This window comes from Epinephelus fuscoguttatus, linkage group LG14 (assembly GCF_011397635.1).
Source record: "Epinephelus fuscoguttatus linkage group LG14, E.fuscoguttatus.final_Chr_v1".
Lineage (NCBI taxonomy): Eukaryota > Metazoa > Chordata > Actinopteri > Perciformes > Serranidae > Epinephelus > Epinephelus fuscoguttatus.
In genome coordinates, this window is record NC_064765.1 from 31,169,565 (window position 1) to 31,195,455 (window position 25,891).

Sequence of the window (25,891 nt, forward strand, 5' to 3'; positions counted from 1 at the left end):
TGCGCATGTGCACGACCGAGCTCTATCGGAAGCAAAGTCGGGCTTATCCGGGGGGTTCACATCAAAAACCGAAAATAAAAGGTAAGAATCCCTTTGAAAATGTCACAAGAACCCAGTATTGCTGTTGGGGTGTGTGTTTTAGCTCGACACTACCGCTGTCGTTATGCTCTTATTTCTACCAACTTCGTAGCTAGGAGAAACCTTCAAGGAAATGTTTGCTCGTGCCAAAGCGATGAACAAAAGGAACCGACGACACAGCCCTGTTTTTAGCTAACGTTACTGCATGAACACACACACGTTATGGATTTACAACTATAAAGTAGCTACCTCGACAGCCTTGTTGTCGAACAGATGTAACCGAGCTTTATTGTAAAAATAGTTGGTGATCGTTGGTGCTTGGTATATAAGCTAGGGAGTTAAGCATCATCCCTACTGAACAGCGATTGCGCACAAACATATACAAAACAATTATAGTTGATCTCAGTTATGGTATTAGTTTTGGGTGAGATTGAATGTGATACTTAAATGTGGTGTATATTTGTGAAGTCGACATGGCTGGTTATTCCTATTACGTTATTTAATGTTGTTTTCACTTCTGCATTGTTGGACACAACGCCTTCTCCCAGAGTCATGTCAGGTTTTCTGGACGGTATCCGGTGCGGAGACTGCGAGTGCAATGTGGACTGGGGAGAAAGAAGAAACACCATCGCATCTGTAGCTGCTGGAGTTCTGGTATTTCGTTGTTTTCCTAATTAATAGCAGGTAGACTGTAGCTACAGAGTCCCCCACTGTAGCTACAGTCTACCTGCCCTATAGATGCTACTCTGACTTGTTCCCCTGATCTATGTCTGCCTTTAGGTACTCATGATAAGTGTAAGCAAAGCTGTGGATTCCTTTGTTAAAAGACTGGGATACATATTAATTACACATTTGCTGACTTTCATGTTCAGTCTTGTTATTGAAGTCCTCGGGACAACTGTGGATCTCGTTTCAGTTCTTCACTGGTTGGTGGATCATCATCGACGCAGCAGTGAAATATCCTGATGAAGGGGAGTTTCATCATGCGTATCACACTTGTGGAGTCATTGCTACTGTGGCCTTTCTCATGTAAGACATATTCTGCTAGTTTCTTCAGTTTGACAAAACATTTTCATCACAAGGTTCAATAATTTGGTGTTTCTTAAGCTTAAAGCCCCATTGTCAGGCCTCCCTCCACACATGGATTTGCTCATTTGTCATGGTGATTATGTAGTTGTCACCCTGTCTCTATTTAAAAATAGTCTGTGGTGTCAAATGTGGATGGCCTCCTTAATTTTTCACCAACTAAACCATCAACTGAGCAACTCCAGAGCCATGGCAAGGCAGAAGAAGAAGAATTACTGTATTAATACCTGGAGGGGAAATTACATTTTTAGGCACAAGCAAAGGCCTGAAACACATACACACAGGACCCATAGACGTGGAGTTTGAAAGAGATCCAAGAGTGATGGGGCTGCTCCCAAGCAGTTGTGGCTTGTTGCCTTGCTCTAGGGCGCCTTGGCAGTGCTCAGGGGGGTAATCGGCACCTCTCAAGCCACCCACACTCTGTACTTCCCAAGCCAGGTCCCTGACAGAGCTACAGAGACTTAGATGCTTCAGTTTGGGAGTTTCATACTGCCTATACATCTCACAATCTAAGGGACAGACATATCCAATAATTACCATGGGGTCTGTCAAGATAAGCAATCAGGTAAAAATAACTTACTAAATGGATTCTAATATATTTGTAATTTTTTTGTCTCATTTGACCCATCTAGGATAAATGCTGTTTCAAACGGCCAAGTGAGAGGAGACAGCTACAGTGAGGGCTGCATTGGACAGACAGGTGTGTATGATGGGATGCAATGAACTTCTCTATAATCTTAGTACATTTCCCCACAAACACTTAAAGGGGACCTATTGTGCTAATTTTCAGGTTCATACTTGTATTTTGGGTTTACATGCTGAAACGTTTAAAGAATAATCTATTTTCCTCATACTGTCTGTGGTAGAACACCTGTATTCATCCTCATTCTGAGACACTATGTTTTTAGTGCCTTTAGTGTCTCTGTAATGCCAAAAAGGCCCAGTCTGCTCTGATTGTTCAGTGTTTTCAGGTCTTCTGCATCTGCACTCTTGGTGTCATGCACCAGAGAGCCGGGGAATGACGGTAATGAGGAACAGCGGCACTTTCTACACTGAAAAATCACAAATAAAAGCTTCTAAACACAACCGGAGCAGGAATATAATCAGAAATCAGGGAGAAATTAACAACACTGGCGACCAAGATCACATATTTCTCTGATGTTAGCATGTAGCTTTATGTAGCAGTGTAGGCTACATAATGTAAACACTTGCAACAACATACCTGTTGCAGATGATCATATAAAGAATTCTGTCAAGATCTGATGTCAGCTTGTCTTGAAAGTAGAAAGAACATTGGAAACATAGTATTCAGAATGTTCTGAAGCTTGACATACGTTTACCTTATTATTTGAAAGTTTGGCCATGTTTAAGGGAACAGTTTATCCATAAAATTATCATTTGTATATCGGCTAGTCATGCTATGTTACCTTGACTTTGTGAATAAAACTTTGTTTTTCTCACATGCCTCCACATAAAACAGCAAACATATTGATTTATTGATTGATTGGGGACCATGCTTAAAAACATAACTATATCAAAACATCCACTTACAAGCTTTCACACAATTTATTAAGTATAATCCAAGTGTCATTTATCCAGTCATATGCTCAGGACTTCCTAAACACATGGATTTCCAATAGAAGGGTACTAATTAAAACTGAATTGAAAATGAAAGTTATCTTTGCTCTCTTCAAAGCCAGACTTCACTTAATTTTGTGAAAATGTGTGTGTTTGGGAAGTACTGAGCATACAACTTGATAAATGAGTAATTGCTGTTTCAGTATAGTTTTTGTTGTTGTTAAACATGTTCCCCAATCAACCAATAAATCAATATGTTCACTGTTTTCCATGGAGACATGCAAAATATACAAAGTTCTTTCATGAATTCAAGGTAGCACGGCATGACTTACTGATATACAAATTGCAATTTTGTAGAAGTATAGCTTTAAAATGCACACCCCACATTGTAACATTCTATATGACCAAAAATAAGGAGAAGCATAGGTTCCCTTTAATTCACTGGATATTTTAATACTGTCACATCTGGTTTCTACAGTAGTCGTGCCCTAATTTAAGACTATCTCCTCGTATTACTATTACAGCATACATGCAGTAAAACACAAACCCATAACGACGCGTTGTTGTGGCATCACCCAGTAACGTACCCTTTCTTATCTCTGTTTGCAGGCGCCAGAGTCTGGCTCTTCATTGGCTTCATGCTAGCCTTTGGCTCCCTCATCGCCTCAATGTGGATTCTGTTTGGAGGATTTGTAGTGCCTCGTAAGGCCTGTTTTTTGACTTACTGTTCAGTAATAAGTTTTTGGGTGAGAAAGTGAGACACTTTTTACAGTATTAAGCAACTTTGCAGTTCTTTGAAATTGGATTGCAGAGATGAAAGGGAAGCCAGTGTGATTTAGTAACTAATTATACACATGCTGTATGAAGTGAGCAAAATGTTGTACAGTACAATCATGAGCAACTCTTTATTGCAGCCTTATTTTGTAATCCCTTAAATCTGTTGTCTCTTGCAGAAAAGCCCATCGTGTACCCTGGTATCGCCATTTTCTTCCAAAATGCGTTCATCTTCTTTGGGTAAGTAAATGTCCCTCAGCAGTGTCTTACTTCAAACCCATGCTCACACTTCAACAGTTACTTTGTGGAAATCTTTTTCTTACATTATCTTCCTATCTCCTATTCAGGGGTTTGGTCTTCAAGTTCGGACGTACAGAGGATCTGTGGCAGTAGTGGAGTCTGTGTGTCTTCATGTTCACTGTTTATACACTCTGCTTTCAATATTGTACAACACAATATGCTTTAGTGGTTATTTACTTTATATATAATACTTTTTTTAGCTTTCAAATTAACATGTTTAATTTATATTGTGTGCTGTATAATGGCTAAATCATAACTAAGCACAAGTTTTCCTTTAAAGTTTTGACTATTTTCAAATGTGGCACATCTCTAAATGTGTCTATTTGCACTCAGACAGTGTAGCCATGTTGTTGTAATGGATTACAACTTGTGTTTAACGAAATGTGTATTTTGGGAGCTTTACTTCTCCAAACTGTCCACATTTACTTATTTTTATGACACCCTTTAATTTGAACAGTCTGTTAAGTGGGAACAACATAAATTATTGTGGTACAAAATATCATTGAGGGCAATATATCATATTACTGTACACATTAACTGAATGTATCCATATGGGGTTGTTTGTATTTTAATGAAAGAACTCTATGTCAGCTCTGAAACTTTGCAGTCAATCACATTTATTGGTAAAGGTTAAAAAGCTCACACTGCTCACATGATGTCAACAAAGGTTTCACAACTATATGGTATTATATGTGTACTGGAGGTTTGTATTTGACTGCAACGCTTATCAACCATGGCAGCATTAAACAGAAACATACTGGGCACTAAATGAGTCTGTATTCATGCTTTCACAGTTCAATGTTGATTTTTTTTTTTTTTTTTTAATCCTAGTCTTGCACACATAAAAAACATCTAATAACTTGTATGAAATTATATACATTGATATGAATGCACACACAAAAAAAATAGTTTGTACTTCCAGGATCAGACTTGATCTATTTCTTTTCCTGTCTTCTTATTTGTGCACAGCAAGATTGGGAAACTGCAAAACATGAAAACATTTTGTTCAGTTTTATGAAGTTACCTTTCTTCACATAATAGCACAACACAACATAATAAGTCAATTTCTGTGCAGTATCATTATAGATAAGTAGATGAAGGCCCAATCCCAATGTCCCCCTTGTAAGGCCTTAAACCCTGAACCCTCAGGGACCTAACGCACATCATCTGGTAAATGTTTGAGTGCGAAAGGCTGCAAGGGTGTGAAATGTTACGGATAGGAATCGGACAGCTCTATGGCATGACATATCATGTTACCTTGGTAATACCAAAACATGTTATAATTGGTTTAACTGTGGATTTGGGACTTTTTATTTTATGGTTTTTACCTTCTTTACAGCTAAGGCACCTCATTGGTCAGTACCTGATTTGAATGTCTCCCAGGCTCTTGCCTTACAGAGTGGACAGGAGCCAATTGTCAGATAATCAAATTAGTCATTTTTGTCAAAACAGCATCATTAGGCGAAATCAAAAGAAATGCTTGATGAATAAACTAGGTATGTAACACAGCATTCCTCTGATTTCATGTGTTTTTTATGGGCCATCTGAAATCTCAATGTAGTGTTTCTGTGTAAATTTAATATGCCAGGCTTAACACCTATGTGCCAGTCTGCCTTCTTTACCATATATATATATATATATATATATATATAAATATTGTTCCTTTTTTTTTTTTTTTTTTTTTTAATACTTCTTGGCTTTCCCTGGTAACCCTGTGTTATACTGTCGTAACGCAATGAATTGTGGGTTATTCTCTCAAGCAAAGCCTGCAGAAATGTGGGCTTTCGTAAAGTGCCTACAGGCCTCAACATGACGATGGGAGTGTCCTCACGCACTTCAAGATTTATCAGTGGGACAGCCCTAAACCCTCACACACTCTTGCAGGAATGTGCATCGATGTCTTTAAGTGTGGAGATTGGAACTGGGCCAAAGTCTTGACTGCCTACCTCCCAGAAAGCCTGATCATCAAAACATTTCTTGTTTTGGGGCGTTCTCCAAAAGTTCCACTTCAGTAGGAGTCCTTGAAACAACGACATAAAAGTCATTTGGAAAGCTTATAAATGGTGAGCATACTTCATAATATGGTGACGATATAAATCTGTGGTTGTCAACCTCTATATTGTTGCACACTACAAAATGAGGTGACACGAGGTGCCCTCTGGATTTCAGTAAAATACTAAAAAACCTAAAGTAAGATATGTGTAGGGTCAAATTTCACTGATGATGGCATCCTGTTCCAACTAAATAATTCAAACTGGACCTTCTGTCTTCTAGTATGATTGTGCCAGACTGTTGATAATAGAAACATTACTGAAGAGACAATTTACCTGTAACGATTCCCATGGACAGACTCAGAGTGATGGTGATGAGGAGAGTACAAATGTGAAATACAGCAAACCGGATTGCCCTACGAAACAAAGGACAAATTACACAGACCGTCGCTACTTTTGTGTGTTCCAACACAATCACACAATTAACGTTCTTACGTTGTGTGATCGTCACAGTCTTTAATCTGTAGAAAGAGATGTGCCAGCCATCCCAGTAGACCAGGTAGTCCATGTGTGCTCAGGACAGCACAGGTGTCATGGCACTCAAATGCAAGCAGCATGTGGATCTGGAAAATAAGAACTTATGATGAGATGTGATATATAGATTAAGGGGTACATGCGTCCATGTGGTGATCCAAACCTTGAGGTATCGGAATCCAATGGTCGATACAAGAGCAGCAGTGAATCCGATTGTCATGGCTTCCCATGGCTGATGAATCGCAGACATGGAAACCCCAACAGCAACACCGCCAGCAAAGATGCATGACTGCATATGGATCTGACAAATGAGTGACAATATATGCTACATTATCAATGAGATCTCATTACGTGAACTGATTGAGTTTTGTAGTGGCTCCTCTGGTACTTAAACAGGTACTCTTCAGCCAATAGTGACTCTGTTCCTGAAAGGGCATAATGTTGTCTTAACATATCAAGTGTCATACCGGGTTTAGTTTTCCCTTGGGGCTGGAGAGCACAGACACACCAGCTGCTGTTACAGCACTGACAGCCAGGGCCAGGTAGGTGCTGAGAACGGCTCCTAGCTTCTTCCCAGGACCATGACTGTCCACAAGGACTGAATTAAAACTGGGCCAAAACATCCAGAGAAACACGATCCCTGGAGGACAGAGAATTCAGATTCTGCTTTAATAAGGTAGATGTTTTCTAATGCAGGGTTTAAACTTAACTCTCCAGTTGTTAGCAGTCTCCATTAGCTATCCCACTTACTGCACCATCCTACAAAAGCATATCTAGCAGTTACATCAGAAAACCATAGCCTAAACCTCACCCAACATGGAGAATAATCCTGTTTTGCGGTCAAATTTCTCTTTTTCAAATCGCTGCTCGGATCCTTTCCGATACAGGATCCAGGTCAGCATGAGTCCAAAGAAGGCCCCAAAGATGTGAAGCAGCATGATGCTGTTCAGAGGCTGGGCCTTAGAGGTAGAAAACAGCATTATAAGCATATGCCTGGCCTGAGGTACTAATGTAAATGTGAAACACAGGATTTAAAGTTGCTTACACTCAGCAGAGTCTGGAGGAGCCATTCATTCAGGATAAACCCTGACACCTCCAGTAGGGCGATGAGGATGAGGTGGACAGGGTTAGTCTTCCCCAGCACAGCTCCAATTGAAATGAGGGCAGAGGCTGCACACATCTCAGCAACTATTAAGCTATATTCAGACATTATAACCACTGACTTATATATGTGAAATATGTATTTTAGATTTGTGATATGTTTACAGTTTTGTTGATGTTTAATATTTTTATTTGCAATATATGCTATAGGACTGTATAAGGACAAATAGAGATCATTTGTGCAAACAAATGTGTGAAACCAGTTTAAAAAAATTGAAAAAAATGGCTGCTTCAACAGATGACCTACCTTCTCAAGTTTATCCTGATTTTTCCTCTGTAATACCAGGATTCAATTCCATTGAGTATTACTGCCCACTGGGTGGCCACGACAGCCACAAGGAGGTTGAATCCAGCGCCACTGAAACCATACCGCACTAGAAAAGTGCATAAGAAGCCAAAACCTAGAATCACCATCACATTCACATCCTGGAACTCTGCAAGAGAAAAGAAGTAGGTGTCAAAAAGCGTCAAACACTTGAATCACAATACAATATACGAAACAGATACTTTTACTGTGTCTCTGCATGCTTGCAGCCTAATTTTCAGGAAACAACCCAGGTCATCTGCTACTAAAGAACCAGTTGCATGAGCTTATCACTGACCAACAGCAATAACTGCAGCCCCTCCCCATGCTATTAGATCCTGGTATTATATTAATCTTTTTTTAAAGAACCTATATGCAGTATAGCTTAATTTTTTCACTGGTGAGTTATTCACCTGACCTTTCAACCCCAACTGCCCCCCCTCCCTTCCCAAACTACTTACCAGAGTAAACGCTCCTGAAGGTAATTGCATCTACTTTTACATTGCTTTCGATCTCAGTGCAAAACGCATATATGACAATGAACCCTGTCTGCAGAAACAGCAGTAAAGGTGCCAGACGAAAGCGTAAACTCGGTGCGTATTGAGGAGCCATTGGAGATGTTCTTTGCGCAGAGTGTACTTAACTTCCAACTGACGCATGTGTGGCCCAGGCGCTTTGAACAGGGTGCAACATCCTTTCGCTTTTATCAGCTGCTGGGCATGAACAGGTCTGTCGAGACCAGCAGGTCTAGCGGGATAAGCCGCCCCCCCCCAAAAAACAGGCCACTGTCGATTGGCACGAGACACAAGTTACAGTAGAGTAGAAATGGCAGAGCCTGTAACTTTTTTTTTCATTACATCACAATTCATAATTAATCTGGAATACATACAACTGTTATTGATGTACACATTTCAATTTTTCACTAATTAAGACATGACTAGTTATCATGGGCTCATGACAAAACCAAATACAGCATCATAAGCCTATCATCTAGACTGTTAGCGTTAATAGGTTAATTGGCATCCTTAGAATACGTATGCCATAAAATACAATCACAAATTGCACCGCAAATGTGTATCATATCGATTTGTATCGTTGCTACAAACACTAAGGTCACTTTAGTTTTGTCCATACATCTTTGAAACAAAATCTCATACGCTTTTATTTTTTATCATGCTTCTTTGTTATGGTCCTAAGGCAATGATTAACAAAAAGCCATGTAAAATTCATCATATTATAAGCAACAACTGCAACCCACACTTTTTAGTCAAACACGCACACGCGCGTACACTATGCACACATTTTAACCTGGCAACAAAACATAGATGGCATACAAGGCCTTGGGGCATGTCTGTCAAAGACCCACACACAAAGGACCTGATATAAATAACCTCCGTATGTCGGAATGACTGTTCTTGTGTCACGCACAAAGGGAATTTTGTCCCAAAGACCGCATTTTCTGCTCATAATAAACCAAAGCTAAAACCTCTGACCCCGCCTCCATGATCAGCTCATTGGTCAATCGCTTCTGCCCGATTTGTCCACAAAGATCTGATTGGTTTAACGGCGAGACGTTGCACACACAACGTCCCTCGCCTCCTCGCTCTCCCCTGTTGTCTTTGGCGGAGGAGGACTGAGCGACCGGCCACGGTGCAACGTAAATGGCTCTTCTCTGTATCCGTCAAAGAGAGAGGCCTCGGCGGATAGATTGATTGGATATACTAGCCGTCTGACAAGTGGACGTACGTAAAATACAGCGCGGTTTGGGCTTATTGAGTCTGCGCTAACAGAAAAAGAGGAGGTTCCCGAATAGAGTCCTTTATTTATTTCTTTGTTTCCAGTGAGGGAAAAATAATAACAGCGACATATACCACAGGCACTTCATTTATTATCTTTGTCCGTATACACAAGAAAACTGGATAAGATTACAGTGGTTACTCGAAGGCCAAAGCCAAGGGGAGGAGGATGAAGCGGCGCAATGCGGACTGCAGCAAACTCCGACGGCCGTTAAAACGGAACCGAATCACTGAGGGTATATACGGCAGGTAACTTATATGGAGCCTGACGAAGGGGTCTTCTTCACGACAATAATGGGGGGCACTCAGTGGGGATGCTGGCGGCTTGATAGCTGCAGAATGTGAAACTTCCTGACGCTACCATTGATGTCAATGAACTGCCACTGCTAGCTAGCTTATTAACCTAGCTAACTGCTAGTGATAGCGTAGTGTATGCTAGCGGTATGTTTTCGTTGTACATTAGCAGGTAACGTTAGCTGTTAAGCTAGCCATAGCGCTAGGCCCCAAAACAGCCTGTTTTGAACCTTGTCATAAGGTCTCTGTTACAACAACGCTACTGTTTGAAATACGTTGTAGTGGATTTTTGGGCACTAATTAAATAACCCTGACTAGCCGCCTTTGCCCACTTTAGTCATTTACTCGCTTCCCTGTTAACTAAGGTAACTTCTGTTAGCTAGCACAACAGCAGCTTTGCTGGTCGTTTCTAACTTCACCACATGCGCCTGTTTATCCAGTAATAGCTTAACACATGTTAACATTAACTGTAGACATGGGTTGATAAGATTGTAGTCTGTTTGTTTGACTTCTGAAGACCTTGTGTGGCATTACCCAGATAACTTACAGTTACTTAATTTTCCTTCACAGTCACACCTGACAGGTTCCACTTCTATGTGACTTCCTACATATCTGATAAACCAAACGTTAAAGGCCACTAGTTACACACGTGGCACCTAGACATAGAGATGTGGGGCAGTTCTTGAATTATTGAACAGCTTGCCCATCACAACACAACAGTCATGCTTTGAGATCAAAGAACACCCCTACTGTGTTACTTTGAGGTCTAAGTACTGTAAGACAAAAATGTCAGCTGCGATCATATACATCTATTTTATTAAACTGACATGAATTGTGGCTCCAGGAAAGAACCAGCAACGAATTGCAACATTCTGTGTTTATGTGTGATCTCCACAACCCTTGAGAAATTCACACGCTGTAGTTTGGCACCATTGCTATGTGCAAATGTTTAATGCAGCACCACATAAGAACATGTCAAAGTGCAGACATAGACGTCTCCAGAATGTTTTCACAAGTCTCATAAATTTTGGTGTACTTGTTCTGTTTGAGGAGTTGCATTTTACAACGTCAGCTGCTTAGAGTAAGTGCAGTGTGCACAGGCATTTCATCTGTCAAGCAGCAGCAATAGGCTCCAGACATGCATCTTACACTTGATTCACACACACCCACGCATACACTTAGATTAAAGCTGAATCTCTTTTGAAGTATGATGATTTGCAATATATACTCACTGTAAGGGGCACCATTCTTAATAACACAAATCACATCATTATTATAAAAAAACACTGTGTAATGCTGTGTTTAATTTGTTTTCCAGAACATCTTATGTAATCCAATTTTTCTAATTTTTAGTACCTTCCTGTACCTGAAGTTCCTGGTGGTGTGGGCGCTGGTGCTACTGGCAGACTTTGTTCTGGAGTTCAGATTTGAGTACCTCTGGCCATTCTGGCTCTTCATCCGGAGCGTGTACGACTCCTTTAGATACCAGGGGCTGGTGAGTGGCAATGTCTTTGTATTTATAATGATTTATAAGTGAATAAAGAATATAGCCCTTTTCAACCTTTTATTTTTCTCTGTTCACCAATCAACGTGCAGAGGTTGCACTAAATAAACAATACAGGCGCGCTTTAATTATGGATTTAATTTATCATCCTGTTAAGATTTTTCCAGTGAGATGCCTTCAGCACAGTAACGCTGCTGTGACACTTGCTGTATTGACATGTGAAATTAAGAAACCAGGTTATTACTTCCTTTCTGTGGTAGCTTTATCTCTTAAATGTCTTGTGAACAAGAAGTTAACAGTAGCTAGACCGCAGTGTGATGCAGTAAAATGAAAGATTTGTACACGTAGTGGTGCATCTTTGTATCCTAAGTAATTAAATCCAAAATTAGACTAAATTTGAAAAGTAAAAATTCTAAATATTGTTATTTATTTGCCTTAGACGAACTGTTAATGGTTATTTGTAAAATATGGACACATGCATACAGTAAGACAAAAGTGTTTCTCACACTAGAGCACCTGTATTATCACTGCATCGTCAGTCCACGTGTTGTGACCTAAATGTAAACAGCTTAATGCAGTGGCATTATTTGTCAGTTATAAACTAGAGATATGTAAGCTTTGATTCAAAGATGTGATTTCTTGTCTCACCTGATTCCTCCTATTAATCAGATTTCTTGTATGCATGTTAATGTAATCAGTTACGTAGTTAGGAAGATGAACAGTGATACTAAAGAATAAAAGTCAGATGATATCCTTTCAGAATCACAGAATAACTGACAAGATAGTAACATTGATTCTGAGATAGCCAAACCCAAACAAAATGAGAAGAATCTTTTGAGGGACTTGGGAGGTGACCAGGGATGATAAACTGGAGAGAGCAGCTCTAAATATCAGAGAGTGCTGCTGCAGGTGTACAAAGGATAATGCATTTCAGATAAAACAAATCTGATCCTTCAGTCAGTTTGCTGTTAGTTCAGTTGAGTTCTACTGCGTTCTCAAAACTGACAAATTGTTTTTCATCGTTATCTTGTTTGCTGCCTCCTAGGATCACAACTCTAATCTGACATAGTATGCAAACTACAGATCTGATCAGGCTTGCGAGTCATTCATTTTCTTGTCGATCTAAATTTTGTATGCTTTTCATAGTTTTATTTTGCTCTGAGTCCATTATTGAAGCCGTGCAGCCCGTTCTTGAAATGCATTGTGTAGGTGTGTGTTTGTTGGTATGTCTGTCTCTCACAGAGATGCAAAAAAAGGGAGAACCAAAAATGTAATATTTGCATAACCTTTCGTGATAGAATTCATCAATGAAATATAAAGCAAAATCGGGACAAAAAAGGCACTATATGGCAGCTAACCCTTCTGTGAACATCTCAGGCTGGTTGTTAGCCTGTAAATATTTCCCTTTTGAGGTAATGCTTTAGGTTTGAGCATGAAATACTAATGTGTAAAAACAACCTACATCTTTCCTTGCTGCACATGATGCTGGTGTATCATAACCACCTCTCCTCTCCCCACCAGGCCTTTTCAGTATTCTTTGTGTGTGTGGCGTTTACCTCGGACATCATTTGCCTCCTCTTCATCCCAGTGCAATGGCTATTCTTCGCTGCCAGTACCTATGTGTGGGTGCAGTATGTTTGGCACACAGGTAAGGCCCCTCCAATGTATTATAGGTGTTTTGATATTTGTTAGTATAAATGCTGCATATGAGAAATTGGAAAAGGCCAGTGATGAACTTGGCTCCTGCTGTAACATTAGTCATATTTGTCTCTACATTAGTTCTGTTTAACAATGCAAACAAAAGAAAGAAGGAAGAGGTTTTCTGTGTATTCCCGCGATACACGGATAAATAATTCTTATAAGTCGTAGGCCACACTGATTCTTAGAACTTGCACTATTTTATGTCGCTCATCTACTTAGTGCTTCAGGGAAAAGCAGGTGTGAAAAGCGTTGTGCAATACCCATGCGTATTGTGTTATCTTATTTACAAATAATTGGCTTGCTTCGTAGAATTTTGCATGCTGAGTGTAAGTGAGCTGCACTCTGCGGATTAGTTGTCAGTCTGATTTAGCGGCATCCCCCTGCGTTGACCAAAGGCCAGGTGTCAGATGGAAATCTTAGTGCCAGCTGGGGGAGGGAGAAACACGGAGTGGTCCCCAGTTGCTTTTTGAGCCTTCCAACTTCACTCACCAGTGACATTCACTGTAAGAGTATTAATATCACTTACCACTCCACAACCTGCTAGTGACAGTGTCTTGCAGTTTATTGCAGCCAAGGAGACAATGGGTAGCGGCTGTATCCTGACCGACCCGTGTGTTTGGTGATAATGCTGTATCAATGAAGATTCATGTAGAGTGTAGAGAAGTTTAAGGTTTGTGTAGAATGATGGTCTACCTGTTGTAACTGTGTGTGAGAGGGAGGAGGACAGGTATGCATGTATGCATCAAGTGCTCACTCTCATGGCAAAATTTTGGGCAGGTGCTGTTTCATCAGATGAAATTTGACATTCCCTGATGAATTTCAGTACAATGGAGAGAGTGGTATTTTGGAAGGCTGGACCAGTTACAATTAAGCTGCAGACAAAAATATAAATATAAAACATATTTGATAACAAGCAGGATGTGTGAGATAAGATCAGGAGCACAGTAGTGACTCTAACAGCAGGGGGAGGATGGAATCCTTAAAGACTTTGCCAATATTTGTACTCTCAAAAGTTTGTTTGGGAAAGTCACATCGGTTGCTACACTGTTTAGTGGGCACCAGGGCCAAGTCAGCAATGCTTGGCATCCATTCCTCAAAATATTATTCTGTGGTAAAGATAAGCTTAGGCACATTGTTGTTACACAGACAGACAAGTAAGAACTTTCCCTGAACATAGAAAAAAATAAAAAGTAAGTAAAACATAAATATAACAAATGAATATATTTAGGTAGTACCGTGTGAAAGATTAAGTCAGATAGTTTATTGACCTTTCAGCATTATCACGGGTTCATTAAGACATTTAAAAACACTAAATTATTTTGCTGTTATAATATGACATCAATACAAAATAGACCATGAAATTTAAAATAGACTAAAAATTTACTGTTACTATAAATCATCAATACTAAGTACACTGCAACTTTACAAATAGACCCAAATTTAAAAATTGCTATTACCTAAGCTAAAAACTAACAACTGTCATCACAAATCTAAAATTTGCTGTCATTTAGGAGTACGTATTGGGGACTGGTGATCTTCTGTCTCTCTCAGTTCGATATCTTGGGATAGTCAGTTTGTTTGAGTTCCTTTTCTGATGACCTGTGAGCTCCCTGAGGGGAGGTAGCCAGTCACTGAAGTTGGACATAAGCAGTTTTCTGGTTAAGTCAAGACACAGTTGAGTGTGTCTCTCTGCTAAAGTACACAGTCTGAGAGTGCAGAGAGCCTCCGAGGACCCCGAGTATCTCTGGCCAAGTCTGATTTTACAAGCACGTTTCTGTGTACTTTCCAGCTTTGTAGTCTGGTCTACAGTCAAAGAACTGTGCCAGAGAGTGACTGCATACTCAGGCATTGAACGCATGCAGTCTGTGTAGATGGCAACTAGCTCAGGGTTTTTAACACCAGTTTTCTTCAGGCAACGCAGAGAAAAATGCTCGCTGTTGGCTGAGGTCAGCATGGGACACACCTGACTGTCCAATCACAAGTGAAGCTGGATGGTTACCCCCAGGACTTTGATTTTGTGACAGGCCTCCAGTATGTTCTGGTCAGTGGAGAGAATCGACAAGGCTGGCGTGCATCTCATGCCGGTGACATGAGTGAACAATGACCAACCATCCTGTGCCAACTTTGACAGTTTTGGGTACTCGTTGCTATGGATACAGTTCAGGCAGTAGTGATGTTCAATTCCCTATCTATAACATATTTTTCCTCCTTTTTTTCAGAGAGAGGTGTCTGTCTGCCCACTGTGTCTCTGTGGATACTCTTTGTGTACATAGAGGCAGCCATCAGATTCAAAGACCTGAAGAACTTCCATGTGGACTTGTGTCGTCCTTTTGCTGCACACTGGTGAGCCACTGTTCTGTTTTTACCAGGTGGAAAGCTCCACTTGAGAGACCTGCTTTGACTGAGAGGCATGTCTAGGTTTGGTGCTGAATATATCAGCATGGTAGAGAGATACGATGAAGACAGCATTGTATTGACTAATCTAAATCTTTACACAGCTTAATTCATTACTGCACAACATCAGCAATGTCACATGATTAGTTATGTGGTGGGCCACATGCCTCTTTTTTTCTCATTTTCATGATAAATCAGTTTAAAGCTGGATTCCCTGAATGCTCTAAAGAATACATGCACTTCAGTGTGCCTTACTGTATAAATGGGAACTGTATGAAGACCTTTATATTTGCCCCTGTATATTTGCACTCTTCCCACTTTTATTGCAACTGCTGCACAGCTCTTTTCCTCTGGATAAATAAAGCTTTATCGCTTATCTTTCAGGAAGTATAGAGATATTTACTGTGCCATGATCAAATGCAGTGCGCCACAGAAGACTTTATGTTTGCATATTGGTTTCTGAGTTTATTTTAAAAAAAACCCAAAACAATAAAAAAAACAGGTCTGAGGTTCCTGTTGGATTCTCCCCAGGACTCAATTTGCATTTTTATGAAAAGTCCTGAAAGTGGTTTAAAGTAGCACCTTAACAGTGTAAAGTCATAAATTGTGTAACGCTAAGAGAGGTCTGCAATTTTAAATCTAAGAAGTTCCTTAGAGAAGGATTTGGATGTGTTAACCTGAATTACATTCAAATAAAGAATTCTAAATAATTGATAACCTAAGTGCATTTTTGTAGCAGTGAACTTGATCGATGAGTTGTTTTGACCCAAGAGAAGACTTATGAGTGTGCTTCTTGTGTCTGTCTCTGTAGCATTGGCTACCCAGTGGTCACGCTGGGCTTCGGCTTCAAGAGTTATGTAAGCTATAAGATGCGCCTTCGGAAGCAGAAGGAGGTGCAGAAGGAGAACGAGTTTTACATGCAGCTCCTGCAGCAGGCTCTGCCTCCAGAGCAACAGATGCTTCAGAGGCAAGAGCGAGAAGCAGAAGAAGGTAAGATTCAAACACACACATACATACTGTATGCACATGTGAAGCACACGGTTCTGGAAAGTCAAGGCTCACGCACACTATCTACTAAGACTGAATAACAAAATCATATTATTTGATAAATTACACATGTAAGAATCACGAAATTAAACTTTCTTCAAATAGGTATTGTGTTATCTTGTCTAACTGTTTGGTTAGCTAGCTCACTGCCTTGAGTCAGTAGGTGTTTTTGGACAGGAGAAACTTTTTCATAGTCCTAAGAACCCCTTGTTTTATTGTGTCTGCACCGCAGGAACTAGGAACACTTATAGTTCTTGGAATGGCATTTTCAGGGACTTTTTGTGGTTCCTGTTTCAGAGTAGGTACTCTACCAGCACAAGAGGAACCAAGGGTGTTGTGAGTGTATCAGATGTAAATGTACATTTTTGGGTGCACACAGCCAATGCAGCATCTGCAACCACCATTTTTAAAAAAACCCATTTGCCATGTAAACAACACAAAACACAAACAACAGCTTGTAATGAAAAAGAAATCATCAAGTAGAACAACAGAAGTGAATATATATACACTCAGTGAAGTCCAGACCTCACTGAGTATATATGCGATGGTGGAAATACAATATCATTTTGACACGTCAAAGCGAAAAGTAGTGTTGCCATACCAACTGCCTGCTGGCTTACAGAATGCCACTTCAGCGTTCCTATTGGTGGTGCAAATGCAAATAGAGAAAGTTGAAGTTGTGTAGTTCTTGGGAGAGCTCTTGAGTGGGCAGTTCCTTACATGGAGTTCCCAAAACTGCTTGGTCCAAAAATGGCTAGTGATGATGCATTTCTGGATTTAGTAGTTGAATGATCTGCCAGTCATTTTGTGTCAGTCAGGACTGTTGACAAAGATGGCAGGTAGCCATCAGACAGTTCTAAGCAAAGGCATTAATGCCCATGGATATGGTTAGGTTTTGTGTTGGGCCCAGGAGAAACAGTTCCCAAAAAGGTAGACCCTGGAAACAGAACAATATTTGAAATCACGACCAGGCTTAGTCTGTCATGAATCTGTCCTGTCAAACAGCTCAACATTACTCCAATGCACATTTGCAGAATTTCCCTCCCTATCCAAAGTCTGTGGTTGCAGGTGTCCCTGCCTCACAGGGTAAGTAAACACAACATGCACATAATGATCATAAGAGGATCTGGTCATTGGGTGTGATTTTGAAAGGAGCTCACAGAGCAAAGAAGTTAGTGGAAAATTGCAACCAGCAAAGGAGTTTTCACCAGTCAAACAATAAGAAAAGGATGACTTGAAATGCAACACAGCTGTGTGGTTTGTTGTGCAGTGTCAGACAAAGACTGTCCATTTCACACAAGTAACACTTAAGGAACACGTGAATCCTCAGTCAGTGCTCACACTGATTACATAACATCATGTTTCAGATATTGAGAATTACACACTTGTCAAGAGAGGATAGAGAATGTTAGGAGTATCTTTAAGATGTAGTGTCATGGTGGTTTTATATATATATATATATATATAGTTCATATGTATTCCCTTCATTTCTCTTTATTAATACAGCGGCGGCAGCAGCTAAAGGAATATCAGAAGTGGACACACCTCCAGTGTCACAGAATGGCGCCCCAGCCAATAAAAAGACATCGGCACCACTGCCGGAGTTAGAGTATAGAGAAAAAGGGAAAGAGGGAAGGGGTGGCGGGGAGGCTAAAAAGCAACACAACAGCAACAGCATCCTGCCATCATCAGTGGACTCTAAACTCCAAGAGATGGAGTATATGGAGAACCATATGAATAACAAGAGACTGACCACAGAGCTGGGCAGCACAGAGAACCTGTTGCTTAAAGAGGACAACAATTCCTCCTGCAGCTCCTCATCCTCCTCCTCCTCCAAAAACTACAAAAATGCTAGCAGCAATGCCGCGACGCTTAACTCCTCGCCCCGCGGCCATAGTGCCACCAACGGCAGCGTGCCCTCCTCTGCACCATCATCCTCCTCTTCCATGGGGAAGAATGAGAAGAAGCACAAATTAGCAGTGGGGAAGGGGACGTCGGGCGGCTCCCACAGGGATCCTACGGACAACTGTATCCCCAACAACCAGCTGAGCAAGCCAGAAGCACTTGTTAGGTAAGAAACTCATGCTCAGACACAGATGATTATATTAAGATGCCATACTAACAAACTATGACACTAGTTGTCACATTAGATAGACTACTAGGAAAGTAGTCTATCTAAATGTTTGATAATGAAGGAGCGCTGCATTACGAGAAAAGCCTGCATCAGAGCTGACCTTTGATGGTTTCCTGTGATATTCTGTCGTGTCCTGTAGCCCTGTGGTATTTTGTATAATATCTCTGGTCAGCAGAGTAGTGTCAGGGTGGATCTGATGAGGCATAGAGGTTTGAACAGGATTCAGACAACCTCTCACCTCCAGCATGAACAGAATACTTAAGTTCAGAGCCTTTCATCTCATGGTAGTACTTTCAAAGCATGATGTGTGTTTTTTTGCTTGCTTTTTCTTGCATCGCTTGCTGCTTCACTTGCGTATCATTAACTGAAACTCTTTTGCAGGCTGCTGTTTATTTTATGGTTTGTTTGTTTAATGCTTCGCAGAACCAAGTGATTCCAATGTTTTTATGGAGCACCAGTTACATTTTGACAGCTTGTGCACCTGGAGCAAACAAACAAGGATCAGAAATTGATGGTGCTTTATATAACCCAAACAGGTCCATCCAAAAAAAAAAGCCTGCATAAGGCCTTATTCTGATAACCTTGTGACATCCTTAGTTGTGAAACCACATATTGCAAACAGATGGTCATTAAGATTGTCTCTTGCTGGTGTGATTAAATTGGGCTGAGAGTGTTGAAAAATGTAATGTCACTCTTTAGATGTTTGCTGTCTTTTGCACACAACATGGTAGAATGCTGATGATTTTTTTTTTGTTTGTTTTTAAGGGAGTCATCTCTCAGGTGTAAAAATGGGTTTACTGTTGGGTTGATGCTGACAGATAATCAGCAAAGTACTTTTGTTACCAATTTTTCTCGTTGACTGTCTCAGATGACAGCGATAAATCAACATAAATTCACACTCTTATCTAACATCGAATTCCACGTTAAGGTCTTGGTACGTTTTTATCATAAATCTTCGACTCAAAGAAATAATGCTGAATCCTTGAAGAGGACTGATGATATTCTATCCTGCGAGTAGCACATAGAAATGGTTCTAAAGATTCCTTCACCTACTTTCAATTCAGAATGAAGGCCATCGTCATTTCTGCAACACTTAAAAGCTTAAAGTAAACCTGTAGTTTTCTTGGTTGACTCATGTCACACTTTATTTAATTTATGAGTCTGTAAAGATTGAAAATGAACATGCTTTAACCATAATAGTAATTAAATTATTGCTTTTCTGTGGCACCTGTTTGCGACAATGGTCCCCATAACCACTTAAATTGCGACGAGTATCGCAATCACAATATTTGTCAATATAATCACAATGTCTAACAGCATACATGTATCAATGTATATGATGTATGTATTAATCATGCTGAATGTTATGTAAGCAACATGTAATTGTGTCTCTCCTCTGTTCACTCTCTCACCCGGGACAGATTGGAGCAGGATGTTAAGAAGTTGAAGGCAGACCTGCAGGCCAGCCGGCAGGTTGAGCAGGACCTGCGCAGCCAGATTGGCTCACTGGGCAGCGCTGAGCGCTCCATACGCACTGAGCTGGGCCAGCTGCGCCAGGAGAACGAGCTGCTGCAAAACAAGTAAGTGGAGCTAGTATCAGTCGGATGAAACAGAGTCACACAAGTGATCGTATTTTTTAAAGGATCACTACTAACTAGGGAATTGCAGTTGCTGTTATAGTATAAAATTAACACTGGCAAAAGAGCAGTTGTGAGCAGATAAATCATTTCAGTTTTACATTCACAAGCTAGCTTCTAACAGGACAATGTTTGTTAGAGGGTCCCTCAGATTGGGGCAGACTTTTCAATTAAATCACAAAAACAAACACTTAACATGGGCTGCTCAGGTATATTCAATACATGTGAAACAGTGATGGTTACGTAAAGCACCGGTAAGACATACTGATCCTGCCACTCTGTATATCCTGCTTGTTCATGTGCTCTTCAATGATACGTGTGTCTGTGCACTTGTAGGCTCCATAATGCCGTACAGGCAAAGCAAAAGGACAAACAGGCAGTGGGCCAACTGGAGAAGAGGCTGAAAGTAGAGCAGGAGGCTCGAGCCACCGCCGAGAAACAGCTCGCAGACGAAAAGAAACGAAAGAAGTTAGAGGAGGCCACAGCAGCCAGAGCAGTAGCACTAGCAGCAGCATCCAGGTAGGTGCACATCTGACATTTGACATCTAGTTTTCAATGAATAATTTACGCGTTGCTAGTTTCTATCAAGTTATCATCTGTTGTTATCATAAATTTACTACTTCTGAACCAACATTTTTCAGAGGGGAGTGCACAGACACGCTGCGGCGGCGGATCACTGAATTAGAAACAGAGTGTAAGAAACTAACAATGGATATCAAGCTAAAGGAGGACCAGATCAGAGAGCTTGAATTGAAAGTTCAGGTAAGGATTTTTTATTCATTAGAATATTTGTATGAATTGTTACTATCAAGTACAAAGTTTTACAAATATTATTGTGTTTTAATGCATTTGTCTCTTTGTTCATTTGGTCGTATGTAATGCCTTATGTCAGGAACAGTTGAAGAGTTACAGTGTGTGGTTTCAAACATACAATTTATCGGCAAGCTTTTTTGATTCTGCTCAGTGATTCATAAAATCTTTGATTCCCTGAAATGTAACCTGTTGCAGTCTTGAGTAAATTGCCAGTTCTGCTTTTGTCAGTGCACACATATAGCTTTTGCAATGTTGAGAAAGCTTCACAAAAGACAGAAGTGATGCAGCAAAATGTAACATGCCCGTGTCAATATCATGACCAAGCATTTCCTGGACTTCTGTCTGATTTCAGGCAGTTAGTGTGCAGTGTACTTTTAAGGACATTTTTCATCCCCAGACATAGCTGCATAGTGAGCACTCCTCACTTTCACACTGCTCTCTTTAATAACATTTTTACACTACGTCAAGTCATCCCGTTTGCTTGGTGAAGGTGTCCAAAAGCATCCAGTCACAGACAGTACTCTCCTGACTTGACCCTAACTGTATCTCTTCTCCTCCACCTGTCAGGAGCTTCATAAATATAAGGAGAATGAAAAAGACACAGAGGTGCTGATGTCGGCGCTGTCAGCCATGCAGGACAAGACCCAGCACCTTGAGAACAGTCTGAGTGCAGAGACCAGGATCAAACTGGACCTCTTCTCTGCACTGGGAGACGCCAAGAGACAGCTGGAGATTGCACAAGGTCAGTCTGATTTCCATGAACAACATATTCATTCACACATGATTACTGTGGGCACACCTACAAATATTTGGCACCATATTCTCAAAGTTAATTTGTTTTTGGACTAACCTGTTGATGTCTGCCTTCAGGTCAAATCCTGCAGAAGGACCAGGAGATAAAAGATCTGAAGCAGAAGATAGCCGAAGTGATGGCCGTCATGCCCAGCATCTCCTACACAGCCGACACCAGCAGCATGACCCCCGTGGCCCCGCACTACTCCTCCAAGTTCATGGACACCAATCCCTCCGGCCTAGACCCCAACGCCTCCGTTTACCAGCCACTCAAAAAGTGAACGCTTCGTCCCGCCCCGGCCCGCCCTGCCTCCGCCTCTGCCTCCATCTTCCCATCATTTTTATTTTTCCTGCAGGCCCACCACTTTCCAATCTGCTCGGCATGTCTGCGGCTGAGAACATTGTTTTTCTTGGGTTTTTATTTCTCTCCTTGCCAGGTCAGAAGGATGTTGTATCGTGTGACTGTATTTGTTGTAGTTAAAACAAAAGACAAAAAAAACTTAAAACGGACATCACATGTCAACTAGGAAGTCCCAGGTTTTTTTTTCTCTTAAGTGTCTAGTGAAACCTCACAGAATCGGGTATGTATCTTCATCTCAAGGGTGTTGCTCCCCCAATCTCACCATCACTGCAACCACCTGCAACCAGTTACCTGCTCTCTGGTCCTGGGGAATAGCTGCTTCATTATTTTAGGTTGATTTTCTCCTAAAACTTGGAAAACACAGTTCTCCTTTGTCATACAGTCATACAGCCGGACTTGTATCTCAGTTTTCTTTGACGGATTGTTTTCTCCCAAGGTAGTTGGCAACATCTGTACAACCAGAGGAATGTAGTGCAAAGCTGGCACAGACGCTCTCCCTTGTTTTTGTTTAACTTATTTTTTAAGACACCGAATGAACCATGCTCTCGGCTGCTTTGGAGTTTGGTGGTAAATAGTTTTTAAAGTGTATTGTGTGGTTCTATTTGTTCACTCTTTAAGATTCAAGTGTTGATTTCAACAGGCTGGAAGTGTTGATTGCAACAAGTTGGAAAAGATCTTGTGTTATAAGCAGAAAACATAGACCTTAAAATTAAATGAACCCCAAGCAGCTCCTAATGTTCAGCATCAGTGATAATGGCAGTTTGGTTTTTCCCCCAGCTCTATTTTCTGACTGAGTTTTTAAGTTGAAGACAGAGTGTAGTAACAGAAGTCTTTGTGGCTTCTCAGTACTCTGCATAGTCTTTCATCTGTTATCAAAATCACAGTGCCTTGAGTTGAGGACATAGGATGAGTTTAATAATGAGATACAGCCCCAGCCCTTCTGAATTAGTGTGAAGCATCTGGCTAAGCTGTTCAGGATAAGAATTTGACCTCGCCTGGTGAAGTGGGACAAAGTTGCCTTCAGATGCTGATTTGGCTTTTGGACTCCCTACTGATTTCCCAACTGGTCGGGAAGCTGATCCACCGTGTCAACTCGAGGGCAGCTTTGTCCCTCACGTAAATCGCATTTAATAGATACATCAGACAGCACCAAATTCATTATGCTCCTATTTTCCTAATGTTGACACGATGTTAGCCACCAGAGTCTACTGCTCACAGGTCTCCGGCTCGTCACGTCCACTCGCAGAAGCTCATCTCTACTGCTGTTAAACCCCAAATCCTTTGGTTTAGCTGCTGCCGCCTCTGTTCTTTTTGATTTCCAATTTAAAGTTGCACTGTAGGAAGCTCCTGCTGTTTTGAAAGGGAAAACTGTAAAGATGGATTGTGCAATGTAAACAAAGCTTTGGAAATGCCAACTTTAACATAGCAGTGAAAAGAATTTTATTTAATGAATCCTCCACTTCAGTTCGTGTGCCAAGACTGGGAATGCTCGTTTCTCTATTAACGTGTTCAAGAATGTACCGCAAAAACATTGGCTGACGTGTTTGTCGAATATCCAGCTGAATATCACTTAATGGAAGTTTTCTGTTAAGCAGGTAGAGAAAGTGGTCACCTGTTTGTAGTAGACTGTGTAGTTAAAAGTAAGGGACTAGAAAGTCACATTTCTTTTTGTGAATGTTACAGTATTTGCAACTGTTGGGGAAGTAAGCAGTTTTCCGTACTCCCTATTTCTGGTATTATTGTTCTTTTCCTGCAGGGAAAAATTTGCTTGAGTCTGATGTGGTTTCACCATCATCTGAAATGGTCATTGTTGTGCGTGTGGTTTTCACCTACTGTATATGGAGACGCTTTTTTTTTTTTTTCTTTTTTCTTTTTTTTTTTTTTCTTCCCGCTCAGATTGCTGTCATTGGCTCCTGGAAAAAAAATTGTTGTGAAAATTACAGTTTAGTCAGTTGTTGGGTCAACTGATTGTTGGAAGTTTAGAGAAGTGTTTTGTTTGTTTTTTGTTTTCTATGCCCACAGTCACTGCTCTGTTCTCCCCAGGTCTGACCTTGGCTGTGCTCTCGCTCTGTGAGGTTTACAAGGAATAAACATTTTTTTCTTGCAAATTGTCTTTTCTCTGTTTGTTGCTATTGCTCCGATAATATGTCTGGATATTTCAAAACAACTTGTCAGTTTTATTTTGTTAAAGCGGCACCATACAGATTTTACACATTAAGTTCAGTTCATTTGTTTCCAGACTTTGTTATCAGGGTTAGTCCAGTGTTGGCCTGAGACTGCTTTACAAAATAAAGTTGTGGGTTTTAAAAGAAGTGGGAATTTAGGAGCCAGAGAATCTTATAAAAGAAACTGTTAAGTTGCTTTGTGGGAAAAGTAGGATCCAGTGTTTATGGAGCTTGACACACTAGAGCAGTGATACTCTACTTAAGTCCCACAGGATAGATCGGCCCACAGTAGGGTGTGGGGTGGCCTGCCGACCGTTTTCTAATTCACATCAAAAATAAATTGGGTGGTGTGAATAAGGTACCAGAGTGCATAGAAATGTATCAAAGTAGAGCTTGTTTAACCAAAAAAAAGTGCCAGAGAAGATCCCTAGACCCCCCAGTAGAGGTCCAGGCTAAGCCCCCAATGTCCTCAAATCCTAGGATATCTCAGCCTCTGTTGTTTTAATTTTGACCTTCTTTTATTCTGTTATTAATCTGCCTCTTGTAAGTCCCTAAACTATATGGAAGTGCAATACGAAAATGCTGAGTTCCCAAAAAACATAATTTATGTTTGGCATTGCAAACACTATCAGCCCATCAATTTCTTTTAGTTGTGATGCCATCTTTGAGGGAAAATACCAGTTTTCCTAGTTAATTTTATTGAGTGATTTCGCCATAATTAATGACTTTGCAACATTAGTATAGTTAAAGTAAAACAATGCATTAAATGTGGGTTATATTATAACCTGTGATTTGAAATTTGCCCAAAGAAAAGTGCATGAAACTTTTTATCTGACTGCTGTATTCTGGTATTGTGCACCAGATGCACTATTGCATTTTCGCCACTGGGAGGCAATGTCCATCCATATAATGTGGGTTAAAGGAGCTCATCTCTGTCCTCACAGACTCTGGTTATTAACTCTGTCAAGAACTGTTAATTCCCTCTTTTCAAGCCCAGAAAATCCCATTTAGCTCAGACAGAAGCAACTTATAAATAATTTGTTCATGCTAGCCACTACACACCGCTTGTCAAAGCATGGTGACCAGTAGTGCTCCCACAAAGCTATCTGGCAGCACTGGGCTGGTAGGTAAATGAAATTAGGGGTGTGCACCATGTGAATCATGCCAGAGGGGAATGCTAGTCTTTGATGCTTGATGCTCAAACTGGGTATTTCAGCAAATCTTTCTACATCCTCCCACGTGTCTATGTTTCAAATTCAGACATAATCATCATCAGGGAGTTTCTGTGCCCTGCTGACCTCTGGGTTTGAGATTTCATTCACTGATGGAACCTTAAATGGGAGCAAATTATGAGCTGCCACACATTTTGATTGGAGTGATAATTCATTCATCTAATGCACTTGGAAATTTTGGGAGGGGAGATCCAGAATCCCTGTGCCAAGGACAG

At 40.7% G+C, this 25,891-nt stretch overlaps 3 protein-coding genes across 4 annotated transcripts; 2 read left to right on the forward strand and 1 right to left on the reverse strand.

The window, feature by feature from the left end:
• The first annotated feature begins 1 nt into the window (after position 1).
• tmem50a (transmembrane protein 50A) lies at positions 2 to 4,639 on the forward strand. Its single transcript, XM_049596201.1, has 7 exons — positions 2 to 81; positions 627 to 732; positions 995 to 1,107; positions 1,797 to 1,864; positions 3,352 to 3,444; positions 3,696 to 3,756; positions 3,864 to 4,639. Exons 2-7 carry the CDS (start codon positions 631 to 633, stop codon positions 3,907 to 3,909), a joined length of 483 nt encoding a protein of 160 aa, XP_049452158.1. The 5' UTR covers positions 2 to 81; positions 627 to 630; the 3' UTR covers positions 3,910 to 4,639.
• rhd (Rh blood group, D antigen) lies at positions 4,455 to 8,488 on the reverse strand. 2 transcript variants are annotated; one of them, XM_049596198.1, is made up of 10 exons: positions 8,268 to 8,488; positions 7,750 to 7,936; positions 7,387 to 7,537; positions 7,153 to 7,300; positions 6,809 to 6,981; positions 6,505 to 6,642; positions 6,303 to 6,430; positions 6,144 to 6,223; positions 5,763 to 5,836; positions 4,455 to 4,798 (listed from the first exon to the last, which is right to left on the reverse strand). In XM_049596198.1, exons 1-10 carry the CDS (start codon positions 8,416 to 8,418, stop codon positions 4,772 to 4,774), a joined length of 1,257 nt encoding a protein of 418 aa, XP_049452155.1. In that variant the 5' UTR covers positions 8,419 to 8,488; the 3' UTR covers positions 4,455 to 4,771. The 2 variants fall into 2 exon arrangements, with proteins under 2 accessions (XP_049452155.1, XP_049452156.1); XM_049596199.1 differs by lacking the exon at positions 8,268 to 8,488 and adding an exon at positions 8,016 to 8,060.
• A 918-nt stretch (positions 8,489 to 9,406) lies between these two features.
• On the forward strand, positions 9,407 to 22,342 carry maco1b (macoilin 1b). The gene is made up of 11 exons (XM_049595309.1): positions 9,407 to 9,851; positions 11,250 to 11,391; positions 12,922 to 13,048; positions 15,321 to 15,444; positions 16,307 to 16,485; positions 18,049 to 18,613; positions 20,098 to 20,256; positions 20,650 to 20,832; positions 20,955 to 21,075; positions 21,694 to 21,868; positions 21,997 to 22,342. Exons 1-11 carry the CDS (start codon positions 9,772 to 9,774, stop codon positions 22,197 to 22,199), a joined length of 2,058 nt encoding a protein of 685 aa, XP_049451266.1. The 5' UTR covers positions 9,407 to 9,771; the 3' UTR covers positions 22,200 to 22,342.
• The last annotated feature ends 3,549 nt before the right edge of the window (positions 22,343 to 25,891 follow it).